The sequence below is a fragment of the Doryrhamphus excisus genome, linkage group LG5 (genome assembly GCF_037039965.1).
Source record: "Doryrhamphus excisus strain RoL-2023G ecotype Guam linkage group LG5, RoL_Dexc_Guam_v1.1, whole genome shotgun sequence".
In the NCBI taxonomy this organism is placed as follows: Eukaryota; Metazoa; Chordata; class Actinopteri; order Syngnathiformes; family Syngnathidae; genus Doryrhamphus; species Doryrhamphus excisus.
Genome location: NC_136361.1, coordinates 14,100,001 through 14,112,693, shown reverse-complemented (window position 1 = coordinate 14,112,693; position 12,693 = coordinate 14,100,001). Strand labels below are relative to the sequence as shown.

Genomic DNA, 12,693 nt, shown 5'->3' with positions numbered 1-12,693 from the left:
TGGGCAAAGGGTTTTATTGCAGCCTGTTGCAAATGTTTGGACAAAGAATTGTAATGACAAACATCAAATTGAATGTTATGTCGTCAGTAAAGCGGGGAATTGCGTGTTTATATTCTGCAAAGGATTGACATTACATAACTTCTAATCCATCTCTTATTGTGGACACGTAGCTTCAGTAAGCATTGCGTGCAATTGCGTTTAAATTGGTAATAAACGTCATGAAAAAGCGGAAAGTAATTGGAGAATCGACATGTGTTTGTGTTGTATGTTTCTGTGTTTTTTTCAATGAGGAACGAAGCATTTCGCCACAAAGGAAGGCAAGTCGGCCACTGACGTCACCAGTCTGGCAACAGACTTGAACGCGTCTGGCATGCTTGTCGCCGATTGGTCGGAGCTGTTCCAGCTTGCGATGTGATTGGCGGGAGGTAGGGCTGCCGAGGGCTACATAGGTCTACCGAGGAGGACATTTTGTTGCAATTCAGACGCAGTTGTTGGAGAGAGGAGTGGCTCATCTCGTTATCTTTTTTACCCACAAATGCTTTTCAGGTGTATGTGTGGGAATATACAGCACTGCGCTTCCCTTTTAACATCAACCGAGGGATTCTTAACCATTTCTATCGTGACCCAGACGAAAGGCTTAATTAACCAAGCCTGAAGAAGTCGGTAAGAAAGACTTAAATTCGCCTTTTTTGTTTTCCTAAACAGCTAAATAATATTGAGCCAGAATATAAATTTACAGAGCTGGTATCGTTGTTGCTAAATAATGACACGCAATTATGTAAATATGTACTCGCGACAGTCAAAACAACTTTCCGGACAATGGGAGCGAAACTGCGTCATCTTGCGCATCACGGAAGTCGCTCCATTGTAGCTTATTATGTATTTATATGTTATTATTTACAAGCTGAATGTCATTTTAGGTCCTCGGCTTCGCGGAGTATCGTGCGCCGAGGTGAATTCATGTTCAGCTCGGCTCCACGACCAAACGACGCCCATTGGCACCCAACAACAAGCACCTCGACGGGACAAAAGCTGCCAGGACCACGTAGGAGAAGACCACCGAAAAACCTGAGGCCCATTGGAGGCGAGAGACTGAAGACGACGACGAAGAAAGGGGCTCTTTTCCCGGTTGTGGCAACAAAGAGGTGAGTCGAGGTTGTTTTTGTCGTCGGGGATTGAGAGTTGAATGGGGGATGGGCGGCACTAGCCGCTTCCTTCTGCACGTAGCTCGGGTGCTGCGGTCTGCGCATGCGTTACATCGGCCGACCCTCTTTTTAAACAAGAGTGCCCACCAAAACATCGACAAAATGTATTTGCTTAAAGATGGTAAACATTAATATATACTTTTTTCATACTGTTTTACATTACTCACATTCTCACAAATTGAATTTTCACTCTGTTGTATAGTGGATGGTGTTATTGTTTACCTGAATAGTTGCCCTTTAAAGGTCAAGTTGATAACTCAGAGCAACAGAATTTACTACATTAATAATAATAATTTGAGCAAAGAGCTCAAACAATGCACCAAAATGAGCCGTTTTAAGAAGCAGTGCAACCACCACCTAAAGACATGCCAGACCACTTACTGTAGTTGCCGATGTCCGTACATGCACAAGTTATATTGAGTAAATAAGTGTTCGGGTGTATACACACCTATTATGTTTTTGTAGGTGACACTCAATTTGGTAGCATCATGGGAGGTGGAGGCGGAGAGAGACTCGACATTCCAGGCCCCCATCATGAGCGACCCAAGAAGAAGAATCAGCTGGGTCGGGCTAAGCCCAGAAATCGCGACCAGAATGGTGCAGCAGTAGCCGAAACCACAACAGGGGGCGCCGGCGTCCTCCACCAGCACAGCCACCGCAGGAACGATAAGGGTGCCGTCTACCACAGGTCTCCAGAGGCCGACAAGAACACGGCCGTCCGATTTGCCGTTGCCGCCTACGACCAGAACTGGGAGGGGGCAGTTTCCCACCTCAACACGCTCCTGAGCGCCCAGGGCAGTCCCAGCTATGCCGGGCCCAAGTTTAGCGAGCCGCCCTCGCCCAGTGTGTTGCCTAAGCCCCCTAGTCATTGGGTGTCCTTCCCCATTAGGGGGTGTGACAACAGGGAGATGATGGCCTTCCAGCTCAAGAGCCTCTTAAAGGTACAGGCTTGATGGTGCGGCTTTGTTTGAGGGCATCCACCCACCAGGAACACCTCTGTGCTGTAATACTCTTTAGAATGGACCCTTGGGTGAGGAGATAACGTGAGGCTCATTTTTTAATCTAAATCATGTGATATTACAGTTCTGCTGCCTTGCTGGTTGGTGATGCCGTCGGATGAGTCGACTTTATGGCGGTGACCCGGATACCCCTTCTTTGCGTTAAGATGCGTTTTTGTTCTTTTTATTTTGGCTATCAAAACAGATTAGGTGCACTTATTTTTTTCTCTTTTAAGTGCAGTTACCCACCATCACTTTTTATAGTCCACTTCTGTGGACACACACTTAAGTCTCCATGGTCACATGTAAGAATGCAGGTATTAACAGTCATATTTGCACCATATTCCAAAATAAGAGCCTAATGTTCTTATTAGGAAAATTTAGATGCTCAAACTGCAATTCAGCAGGGAAATCATGAACAGATTCTTTTAATAGAATAGGTGAAATATGGGATAAGGTCAAAGTTTAAACCTCAACCGACATGGCACAGGTACCTGAGCCTGTCTGCTCATGTTTTTTTTATTGCGCTGTGCGCACATGCACTATAGAAAGATATTTCACATACAATGTACAGCAAAATTAGTCTTTGCATCAACCCATCCTCTTGAGCAGTGGGCAGCCATCATGTGACACCCGGGGACCAGATGTGGGTTTTAGGTCAGCATCTTGGTCATTGAGCATTTATGTGGGTAAAGTGTCTTGCCCAAGGACACAACAGTGACTGGGATGAGGGAAGCGGAATTCAAATTACCTTTTGGTGACTGAATGCCCGCCTTACCCCGAGCCACGCCGTCCCATATCTATAGGAGCCGAGCTGGTCTGAGGCCCACACTTGTAATGGTCCTCTAGTGTTGTTTGCTGGATGCGTGTGTTACCAAAGCAAATGTTTTTGACTGGGTTGTCACAGCTTCTTGTAGCACCTCAGTCTTGAATCAAAACTTGAGCAGCTTTAAAATGCGGAAGAGGATCACAGTTTAGATTTACATACACTGTGGTCCTGTTGGCTGCACAAGTTTTTTTAAAGACAATTGAGGAAGCTGTGTGTGTGTGATAAGGCAAGTGTCAGGTTTCTCCTGTGTTTACAAAAAAAGATGCCATCATGAAGTCAGGAGATGTGCCACTCACTGCCTGTTTTTAGCCTATTTTGCACTGCAGGCACTTGTGTTCATAAGTTACAGGCCACCATACTGTTGAATCAACAGATGCGTAATAGACTATCTTCATTTTTTTTATGTTCAAGTCATATCTCCGCAGATGAGCCAGTTTATTTGCTTTCCCTGTGCAGAATTGGAGCTGTTTTATAGCCAGACTAAAGACGACAAAGCACCGTTTGTTGGATCATGTCTTTTAGGAGCCATGTAAATAACATGTATAGAGTTCTTGTAGCATATTGTACATTTGCAGGCCCACTTTGAGGCTTGCCCAACAAAAGTATTTTTAGTAATAACACTGAATGTATGAGATGTGCTAAGGACATGTCTTGACTTCAATGCTGAAGAATATTTTTGTTAAAAAAAAGGAAAAAAACTGCCTAATAGCATTTGCCAGTACCCCTGCACTGAAATCTTTCGGGAGATCTTGCACATTTTATATTATTTTGTATGGTATGCAGTGCAGGGAGATGTTGCGATGTGCAAAGAACATGAACTTGCATGAATTAAATGCGGCAATTTGAATATGGGTAACTTGCTAATGCACCACTTTGATTTCTGAATGGACTTGTAAGCTTTTGAGTTGTTGTGCCTAAGTTGAAAACCCCTTTCAGAAAGTACATTTGGCCGAATTTTTTTTTTAATTGCCCTAATCTGCTGTTCTTCCGCCAGCAGATTTTTCTCTACGTGTCTGCCATAATTGTTCAGTGCATAGTGGTGCATTGCCAAGTCTCGTTCATGCTAAATTTACTATAATAGAATTGGCTTTCAATTTGTCCCCACTGACAATGTCATCTTATGTGAAAAAAATGCCCTCTTAAAATTTGTAACAATTGATTTAAAAACTATATAAATGTGATGCACTCTGAATTTGAGAAACTAAATTTTACACAAAAGAAAAAAATAAAATCCCTTCCCCTTCCCCCTAAACATGTTTGACTGTCTTGATTCATAAACTTGACTGAATGTATTTTTAATTGTCTGCATAGAACAGTTGAGTATATTTCCTTCACTGCTTAGAGAGGTGGGCTATACCCCCAGACTGGTTGCCAGACAATCTCCGTTAAGTGAGTTTGCAGAGGTCAATTCTTTATTGAATAGCTGAGTACATGTACTTGATTATACAACACAGAAAAAGCTACATCAGCAACGGTTGACTGTTGAAGGATTAATGTCTACATCCCCTCTTAACACTGTTAAGGGCACAGTGGTAGCGATAACATGAAAAAAGTTTTTCAACCAAACTGCATGAATCATACAAAACAGGTGTCAGCCTAATGTGATTAAGAAGTGTAAACTGAGACTAGAACTTGTTCAAACGAGAAATTTAATCCTAACTTCAAATATCTGGGAGGTTGGAGCAGCTTACCGACCTCCTGACTTGCATTCCGCCCAGGACCTAGAGCGCGAAGGCGAGCGAGACACAGATCTGGACAGGGACCGTGATGGGGATCGTCCAGACGCGCGCTTGTGGGCACTGGGACTGGGGTGGATCTCTTCGGACGGAGTGTGGGACCTGGACCGGCTCTTTTTGCCCTTGTGCCTCAGCTTGGAGGGTGTGGGAGATGGTGAACGGGATGCCGATCGGTTCCGGGAGCTCGTCTCGTGCTGGGTCCTGTGGCGGTCATGTGTGGTGCTCCTGTGCCTGGTGACCACATGAGAACATACAACATTTTAGCTTGTCCCAACATGACTGAGTTTTCTGATTGGTTGCAACTGTTTTGGATTGAGGGGTAACAGCACCACCTGCTGGAACGAGGACATTTATTGACTTGAGCAGCTGTGTGCTTACCTGTCATTTTCACGGCTTCTGCTGCGCCTGTGTCGGCTGTACGATCGTGATCTGAAGCAGGAACAGGAAGACGAACACCAGGGGTGACAAAATGAATGAACATAACATGAAAGGGCATATTAAAGCAGGTCAACAACGTACTCTCTCGGGCTGTCGGACCTCCGGCGAGGTCGGCGTTCATAGGAAGGGCTGCGGGACCTGCGGCGGTCGTAGCTGCGGCTCCGTGAGCGTCTGCGGCGGTCATCGTCATAGAAACTGCGTGGGGAATGTCGCTCCTTGGATTTCATCTGGTTGGGAGCTTGAGAGCCAATGCAATATGTTAAACAACATTCTAGAACTTTGGTACAGTTGAACCTCTGAGGCTGAAAGTCAAGGAAGTAAAAAAAAAAAAAAAAGGCCAAAAAAATGTTAGGATTAAATGTTAGGATCCTGACTACTCTGATACAAGCAAAGTTGTCACCAGTTGTCATATGTATGCACCACACAAGTGTAAAGTTTAGTCTAAGCTTTGTTAATGATAACTAGTATGCTGATGCTGGATGTCATACAACATCATGTCAAAAAATGTGAACTATCCCTTTCACTCCTTTCCACAAGGCTTTTTTCGGAACTGGTGTCACAAAATGACAGTGGAAAAAGTGAAACAGAATGACTCCTGTGATGCAAGTACACAAGTACATGGCAATGCTCTTTAAATGGTAAATATTCCCATCTGCAATTGAGATCGAGTTCTGAACTGCGTGGTGAGCCTATCAGGGATTCCAGTAAGTACTTCAAAAGCAGCGGTGATGCTCTTACTCTTGCGGTCTCCCTGGGCGAACTGGATCTCGATCTGACGCCCGCACACCCATTTGCGGTCCAGGTTGTGGAGTGCGTCCTCGGCGTCGCGGACGTCTTCGAACGTGCCGATGTGTGTTAAGGCTTTTTGTTTTTGCAGCATTATTAGAACAGACACACACAGCAGCAAAACAATCACAGCAGGCTAGCTGTCGCTATCCATCACTATTGGTGTGTGGATCAATATTACAATACATAACAAATTTGTGATTGGTGGACAAGACATATCGATTGTGATCAGATTAGAGGAGGATACGTAACGTTTGTCTGGTTACCTTTAACACTCTTGACCTTTGACCTTGAGCTTGCTCTTTAATGCCTTGGCAGACGAAGTCGCCGCTTGTCTTTGGCCAATAAACACTTTGCTTTTCCTCCCTTTGGCTGTCTCCTCTGTGCATCTTCATGCTTTTGCTCTGTGCGTTCTAGCACTTCTGGTCTTTGGCTTCAATCTACTCTCGACTATTTTCTGTTTCTTTCTTTCTTTGGGGAGAGAGGGGGACGGGCAGAACTCCAGAACTGTATCTTTACCATTCTGAGGCAACAACAGAAGAAATAGTAGTTAGCAGTGAGCGTCCTCAAGATGGAAGAACACATCAGAAAAATATAAATATGGACATGGGGGGGGGGAAAGAATAAAGGATATTGAATGTAAGCAAATCCTCTTGGCCGCCGCGTATAGAAGTCAAGTGGAATGTAGACGTCTACAATAGGCCCGTAACGACCAAACTCACGGCGTAAATCTTCTGGCCTAAAGTGTCATGAAATAAGCACATTTATTGTGGTGGCTAGCATGGCCACGTTGGAGCCTACAATCTATGTGTGTGTGTTTGAATTCACACAACCAGTCAAGTGTTAAATGTTTCAATAGAAGCTGGAATGAAACACCACACATCCACAGCAAGCTAGAAAAAAATGTCAGTTTAGATGAAATTGCACTGAAAACCAATCAAAAAGCTTTGTTAATTGTTATATACATTGCCTGGAAGTACTTGACTACTTAATTTGCATCATTCAGAATTTATATTTATATGCATGCTAACTCTCTGAACTTTTCCATGCTAGGCTAAGTTGCACATGGGCTAAGTTCACACTGCAGGGTATGATGCACAATTTGGATTTTTTTTGTTTAAATCTGATTTTTAAATGTGGTCATCACATTAATACACAAATGCAACATGTTAATATGAACTCAAAGCGCCTGAAAAGTGACGCGCATGCACAAAGCACAATGTTTACGCTCAAAAATGCCGGAAAGTGCGAGCGATGTTGTGCTTTGCGCATGCAAGATACCACTGTTTTCATTTCCGAGCTGATACTGGGTAATATTTTAGGCTGGTATCGGTGATACTGGTGTGATTCTATGTGCAACTTCACCTAATGTGTTTGTTACATTTCAAAAAGTAGTGTACGGTATTTCTAATCATAGCATAAGGAATGAAAGACATCATAGTCATTTATTGATGTATTTGATTTAGAGTATAACCAAGCTAAGAAAAAAACAAAGGACACGATCATAAAGCTGACGTATCAAAAATATCACTATTTTGATTTCATAATCAACTTTAGAGCCCAAAGGCGCAGGTATCGAATTATCAATATTTCAGCAATCAATCAACTCATTACTAGTGTGCTCTCCTTAAGGCGTTTGTGGCAATTTCAAGGATTTTGTGCAAGGATTTTTTAAATCCAATTTTTGCACGATACACCAGCCATTTCATGACTGCCTAGATCAGTGAGTAGTTTTTAAAGTCTCTGTAAGCAGGGCAATGCACGCCTCTTAGTATAGGTCGAGTATATGGCACCTGACCACTGATACTGTAGTAAACATACATATTGGATTTATATCCACACATGAATCAGGCCTGAGGCGCATTTGAAGAGATGAAATCGGAATTGACCTGCAGTGTGAACATAACCCAAAACACCACACACCAAAACAGTTCATGTACAATTTGTGTCAAAGTTAAATTCCGCAACTTAATTATCGCAGTTATAAGTTCTCACAAGGTAAAATAGTACTTAAAAAATATTAAATCTATGCAGTTGTTAGTTTTCTCAAATTTACATTATTCTCATAAAATAACAATGGGAAAATATTACAGTAATACAGTAATTCAGTATAGTTAATTTGTATATACAGCATGTATATAAACACATCCAAACACAATATTCCTACAATAATCATTAATAAAATATTTTCGTAAATTGACTTATTTACCATTACAAATGTCTATTTTAAATCTACCCTCGCCTGACCGAAAACAGGAAACGTATCAACATTCCATAATAAAAGCACTACGATATCCTATGTATGAAAGGGAAATTATAGTTATCCAACTTTCATGTTATGACTACAAAGTACACATTTATGATTAACAACTGCGATAAATTAACTTACATACTGCAACAGCGACGTACTCTTATTTCTAGAACTTTCCAAAGCGTTTTACAACAAAGGTAAACGCAGCTGATGGCGCGTCGCTTAACTGCGTGAAGAGACACCAATGCTTTCTTTGTTATAATGTATTTGAAGTTCCGTTAGTCCTCTCAGTTGACAAAAACATTATTTTGAGCGTCAGCCAGAATTAAAAACAACAACATTGAAAGCATTGATGTCTTTTTATCACTTGGCTTAGCTAAAGCAGCGCTAGCACACTTATGGCTAAAGCATGCTTATGCTAACAAGCACTTCAGCGAGGCCGTACCTGGACTCGTCGGAGATATTCCGCACAAAGAGAGAGGAGTTTGGCGGCCGCAGGTACCTCGTCATTGTTAGCGACAATTAGTTGGCGACCTGTTGGACAAACGTGTTTTTAGATCGTCCTGTTGTCGACTGCAGTTAGTCCTTGCCTTGGCTAGCAGGCTAACAGGCTACGTGGCTGGTTAATGTGATCTGCGCATGCTCAATGTAGCCTTGGACATACGCTTTTGCCAACTCTTCAGTAAGAGAAGTAGCTATTGGCTGTCCTAGAAGTCGCTAGTTGACGTCTAATCTAATTTGCATGTGATGTTGCAAAATGCTGTTGGAAATAGCACAACCTCGTAGGAGAGACAAAGTTGGTGTACGTGCGGCTCTTAAAAGGTTATCAATAAAAAGGTGAGAACAAAGAACAGGTGTTCAGCCAAAAGGACACACTTTGATATTTAAATAGACTTTATTTCAAATGTCACTGCCAGGTTTACATTTTCTTGCTCTTCCTGGTGAGCATTGCAGAGCCCATGGTCAAAGTCTTGAAAAAAGTAGAGAAAAGGGTAACGTTATAATTATGTTTATAATATACATCAGATATTGTATGTAAAACGAGATGGATTCAAGGTACCTCGATCATTTCCCCTCCTTTGAGCTCCTGGATGTGGCAGAACTTGCCAGTTTTGCAGACTAGTTTGCCCCCCTCCAGGTTGACAACGCACTGGGAGGTCACAAGACATAAAAAAACATGAAGTAAACATAAAAAAAAACTCACGCACTCACACTATTTTTACTCATGTTTGTTTCATGAGTTGCATCAGCCTTAAACTTTGGTACATATTTCAAAACTCGGTGAAGGATGATTTTTCTGGGTAAACTCATCAGCTTGAGGTCACTTTTGGGGTTTAAATCAATAAAAGTGTGATAAAAGTCAAAGTCACACACAGATGTATAATAATATGTGAAACAAATAATACATATGAAACAGGATTTATGTTAATATGTGGACATTACAGGAGTTAACTGCATTGATTTAGTAGACCTGACAGGATTTGGGGGGGGTTGTTTTAGCTTAAAATACAGTTTGCGTGCATATTTGCTTATGCAAATACAGCCAAAATGTTCATGATTATGCTTTTAAATATAATTATTACTGATATTTATTTATTATATATACAATACAAATTTGTAGTTGACATGTGTTAAAATTACATTACAATAAAACGAAAAAGTATATACATCATCTGTATCCCTATACTTATTATTCTAATGATTCTACCAATTATTATTACTATCCCACTATTTACTTTTTATGGACATTTTTATTGAATTTAAATTATTTAAATAAATTAAATAAAAATTGACCCTTGTGAGGATAAGCGGTAGAAAATGAATGAATGATCATTGATCCAAATAATAAAAAAGTCTGACTTCATAATTATACTGATTATGTCATTGTCATACTGTACTTCAGCTGGGAGGTTTTCATTACATTTGTGGAAAGAAATGAGCCAAATTTTTGTCATAAACTGATGGACGTTTGAGAAAAGATGGTGCCGTTTGGAGACCTTGAGCTTTTTGCCGTCCATGGTGGTGATGTCAGCCTCCTTGCCAACGGTAAAGGAGTTGGTCACTGTCTTCCCGGGGGTCTTGGTGGTCACTACAAAGTCGTTGCCCTTCTGTGTGATCTCCGTCACGGGCTTGATGTCCTTAGCCATCTTGATGACCTCGTCGGGAAGCTCTGGAGAGTAAAATATTCCTTCATACCACATAAATCACACAAACATCGGGTTTTTTTTTGTTTTCTCACCCATTGCCTTGAGGAACTCCTCATAGTTCTCCTGAGCGTAGACCTGCCATGTGCCGTTAAAGTCCATGTCGACCAGGAGGTTCTCCTTCACCAAAGGATGGGCTTAGACAGGTTGTGAGGGGAGCTCAACAACGTGCGGAGGGTGTCTGAAGGCTTCCACTTCTTTTTATACTCACTGGCCGCTGTGTTTAATTAGTAACTCGTCCAGTGATCCAATCTCTTTGTTTGAACAACCTGGAGTTCATTTACTCCCTTAATGGAGGAACAAAGCTTGCAGTATAACTGACACTACCTTTTGCCATGAAGCGTTCAAGTGTTGACACTTGGAAGATCTAGTCAAGTCGGAGAAGACAACACACTGAAAGGATTTCATGTGATGAGGACCACAAAGCTCACGCTATACTGTAATAAAAGGTACAGGACATATCTACATGATGTAATACATCTTAGCTTTACACACGTCCGCAACCTTTTTCCCTAGTTTAACCCCGGCCAAGTGAGGCTCGCTAGCGGGGTGAACGACACTATGGACAAAATTTTTAAAAATCAATTCACTTTGCCTTTGGACACACCTGAAGTTAGCTTAGACATTTTTCTTTATTATTCTCAAGCTACTGCGTCTCCCTGGAAGTCTTCCAGCACCTCTCAGAAGATAAACCCCTGCTCTAGGGTTGATAATGAGGGTTGGCATGGCTCTGTAGGACTCAAAGCTAGGCTATTAGGTGCTCCTCCAATTGGGACACAGCTATGGTTGTGTAATAATTGTCCAATTATCCAATATTATTTTATAAACTTAACATTTATTAATAATTTAATAATTTAGCAAATATTATGTCATCGCCGAGTGTCCGTGGCGTAAAGACTAAAGGCGTAAAGAAGTAGCAATGTAATATTCGTCCGTGTGGCAACATGTAGCTGATTGCGTCGTTCCTCCAATAGACTCGTGGCTCGAAAAAGGTTTAAAAACACTGCAATAAGTTTTGCTTCTTCCTACTCCTTTTGGACATGTGGATGGACATGTGGAACTGTGAATTGTTTATATGTTGCACTCTATTGTAACCTGATGCATGTTTAAATAAAATGTGGGTCAATGCAGTAATCCCCACTTCACACTTGATCACGATTTATCAAAACTATATGAATAAATCATGCTGTTTTGTGGACGGGTACATATTACTAGTAACAAAATACGCATATTTAAGAAATGTTACATATTTTTGCCTGAATCAATCAATCAATTAAATTTTCAAGCATACAACTGGCTAAATGACCAACAATACATTTGTAATTCATTCAGAAGACCCATTCGAGGATGATATGTAGCATTCTACACTGGTCACTGGTGTCAGTTATATTACTAACATGTTTGGTGAGACACACAAGCACCAGGCATGACTGCCGGAACAACGTTTTTATTGCAGCTATGAATGCTTTCACAACAGGCCCAAAAATCCCTAATTCAGTTTTTTTAATGAGAAGGTAAAAAGCTGAAAATGTGCCCAGCACCGCACTTTGGACTACCCTGTCTTCCCCTGTGTGTCCTCAATGAACCAGGAAGTAGCCGGCTAACTAGCAAACACACACAACACTCCCGGACATTTGTTAATAGTCTGGCCTTGGCAGAGGTCTGCATCGACTTGCTGCTGTGATAAGCCCCAATAACCACCATCATGTGCACCTTTGCTTCTCTTGCACCAAACTGGATCTACTATTCACTACAACAATGCTTTTAAGAGACAATAAAAATCCTACTCTCACAGCCCCATCTCCACAGCATTGGCTGGCGGCAGCTCACCGTGCTTGTACACGCTCACCGTCACGTCCACCGTCTCTGAGCCATACCGGTTGCGCACCATCACGCTGTACTTGCCCGAGTTGTCCGTGTGGACATTGTTGATGGTGATGGTGCTGCAGTGGGGCTCCTTGGTGATGAAGAACTGACCCTCGCCGGGGAGCTCTCGGTCGTTGCGAAGCCAGAAGACCTCCGGAGCCGGGTCGCCCTCAATGAAGCACGTCAGGCACAAAGACTGCAGAGGTAGGGAGTGTGAACATTAAGATCTCAATAAGAAAGTAGTGTATAGGTCTATGTCTTGGCTGCTCAGTGCAATATGGTGAACAATGATTGTAAGGTTAGTCTTTTAGTGAAGCACCCTTGCCATCTTACTTCACTTGTCAAAGTAAGTTGTTATTTTGTTTTTACTATTTATTGCA

The 12,693-nt window shown here is 42.0% G+C and overlaps 4 protein-coding genes across 9 annotated transcripts in view; 1 reads left to right on the top strand and 3 right to left on the bottom strand.

The window, feature by feature from the left end:
- Window positions 1–462: 462 nt before the first annotated feature.
- On the top strand, window positions 463–6,607 carry pnrc2 (proline-rich nuclear receptor coactivator 2). Its single transcript, XM_058053804.2, has 3 exons — window positions 463–663; window positions 921–1,145; window positions 1,671–6,607. Exon 3 carries the CDS (start codon window positions 1,694–1,696, stop codon window positions 2,156–2,158), a length of 465 nt encoding a protein of 154 aa, XP_057909787.2. The 5' UTR covers window positions 463–663; window positions 921–1,145; window positions 1,671–1,693; the 3' UTR covers window positions 2,159–6,607.
- LOC131105562 (uncharacterized) lies at window positions 3,716–8,892 on the bottom strand. Of its 3 annotated transcripts, none has more exons than XM_058053799.2 (6): window positions 8,689–8,892; window positions 6,627–6,731; window positions 5,945–6,048; window positions 5,288–5,444; window positions 5,147–5,197; window positions 3,716–4,999 (listed from the first exon to the last, which is right to left on the bottom strand). In XM_058053799.2, exons 1-6 carry the CDS (start codon window positions 8,751–8,753, stop codon window positions 4,720–4,722), a joined length of 762 nt encoding a protein of 253 aa, XP_057909782.1. In that variant the 5' UTR covers window positions 8,754–8,892; the 3' UTR covers window positions 3,716–4,719. The 3 variants fall into 3 exon arrangements, with proteins under 3 accessions (XP_057909782.1, XP_057909783.1, XP_078646891.1); XM_058053800.2 differs by lacking the exon at window positions 6,627–6,731 and adding an exon at window positions 6,240–6,515 and having other exon boundaries at window positions 5,945–6,040; window positions 8,689–8,856; XM_078790765.1 differs by lacking the exons at window positions 6,627–6,731; window positions 8,689–8,892 and adding an exon at window positions 6,240–6,544 and having other exon boundaries at window positions 5,945–6,040.
- Window positions 8,893–9,119: 227 nt separating this feature from the next.
- On the bottom strand, window positions 9,120–10,649 carry fabp10a (fatty acid binding protein 10a, liver basic). The gene is made up of 4 exons (XM_058053805.2): window positions 10,483–10,649; window positions 10,241–10,413; window positions 9,304–9,393; window positions 9,120–9,213 (listed from the first exon to the last, which is right to left on the bottom strand). The coding sequence occupies exons 1-4, from the start codon at window positions 10,547–10,549 to the stop codon at window positions 9,163–9,165; spliced, it is 381 nt and encodes a 126-aa protein (XP_057909788.1). The 5' UTR covers window positions 10,550–10,649; the 3' UTR covers window positions 9,120–9,162.
- Window positions 10,650–11,863: 1,214 nt separating this feature from the next.
- Window positions 11,864–12,693, bottom strand: part of myom3 (myomesin 3) — a 54,417-nt gene continuing 53,587 nt past the window's right edge. For all 4 annotated transcript variants that reach the window (XM_078790763.1, XM_078790764.1, XM_078790762.1 and 1 more), the window contains one exon: window positions 11,864–12,509. In XM_078790763.1, the coding sequence (XP_078646889.1) occupies window positions 12,237–12,509 (273 nt within the window). In that variant the 3' untranslated portion in view covers window positions 11,864–12,236. The remainder of the gene's footprint in view (window positions 12,510–12,693) is intronic.

Excerpts from the sequence above, each read along its gene's own strand:
- pnrc2 (XM_058053804.2), top strand. The coding sequence starts at position 1,694 with ATGGGAGGTGGAGGCGGAGAGAGACTCGACATTCCAGGCCCCCATCAT.
- LOC131105562 (XM_058053799.2), bottom strand. The coding sequence starts at position 8,753 with ATGACGAGGTACCTGCGGCCGCCAAACTCCTCTCTCTTTGTGCGGAAT. Across the intron at positions 6,049-6,626 it reads AGAGGATTTGCTTACATTCA|GTTCGAAGACGTCCGCGACG; the intron begins ATATCCTTTATT and ends ACACATCGGCAC. Across the intron at positions 5,000-5,146 it reads AGAAGCCGTGAAAATGACAG|GCACAGGAGCACCACACATG; the intron begins GTAAGCACACAG and ends TGTGGTCACCAG.
- fabp10a (XM_058053805.2), bottom strand. The coding sequence starts at position 10,549 with ATGGACTTTAACGGCACATGGCAGGTCTACGCTCAGGAGAACTATGAG. Across the intron at positions 10,414-10,482 it reads GGAGTTCCTCAAGGCAATGG|AGCTTCCCGACGAGGTCATC; the intron begins GTGAGAAAACAA and ends TTTACTCTCCAG. Across the intron at positions 9,214-9,303 it reads AAGGAGGGGAAATGATCGAG|ACTTTGACCATGGGCTCTGC; the intron begins GTACCTTGAATC and ends ACTTTTTTCAAG.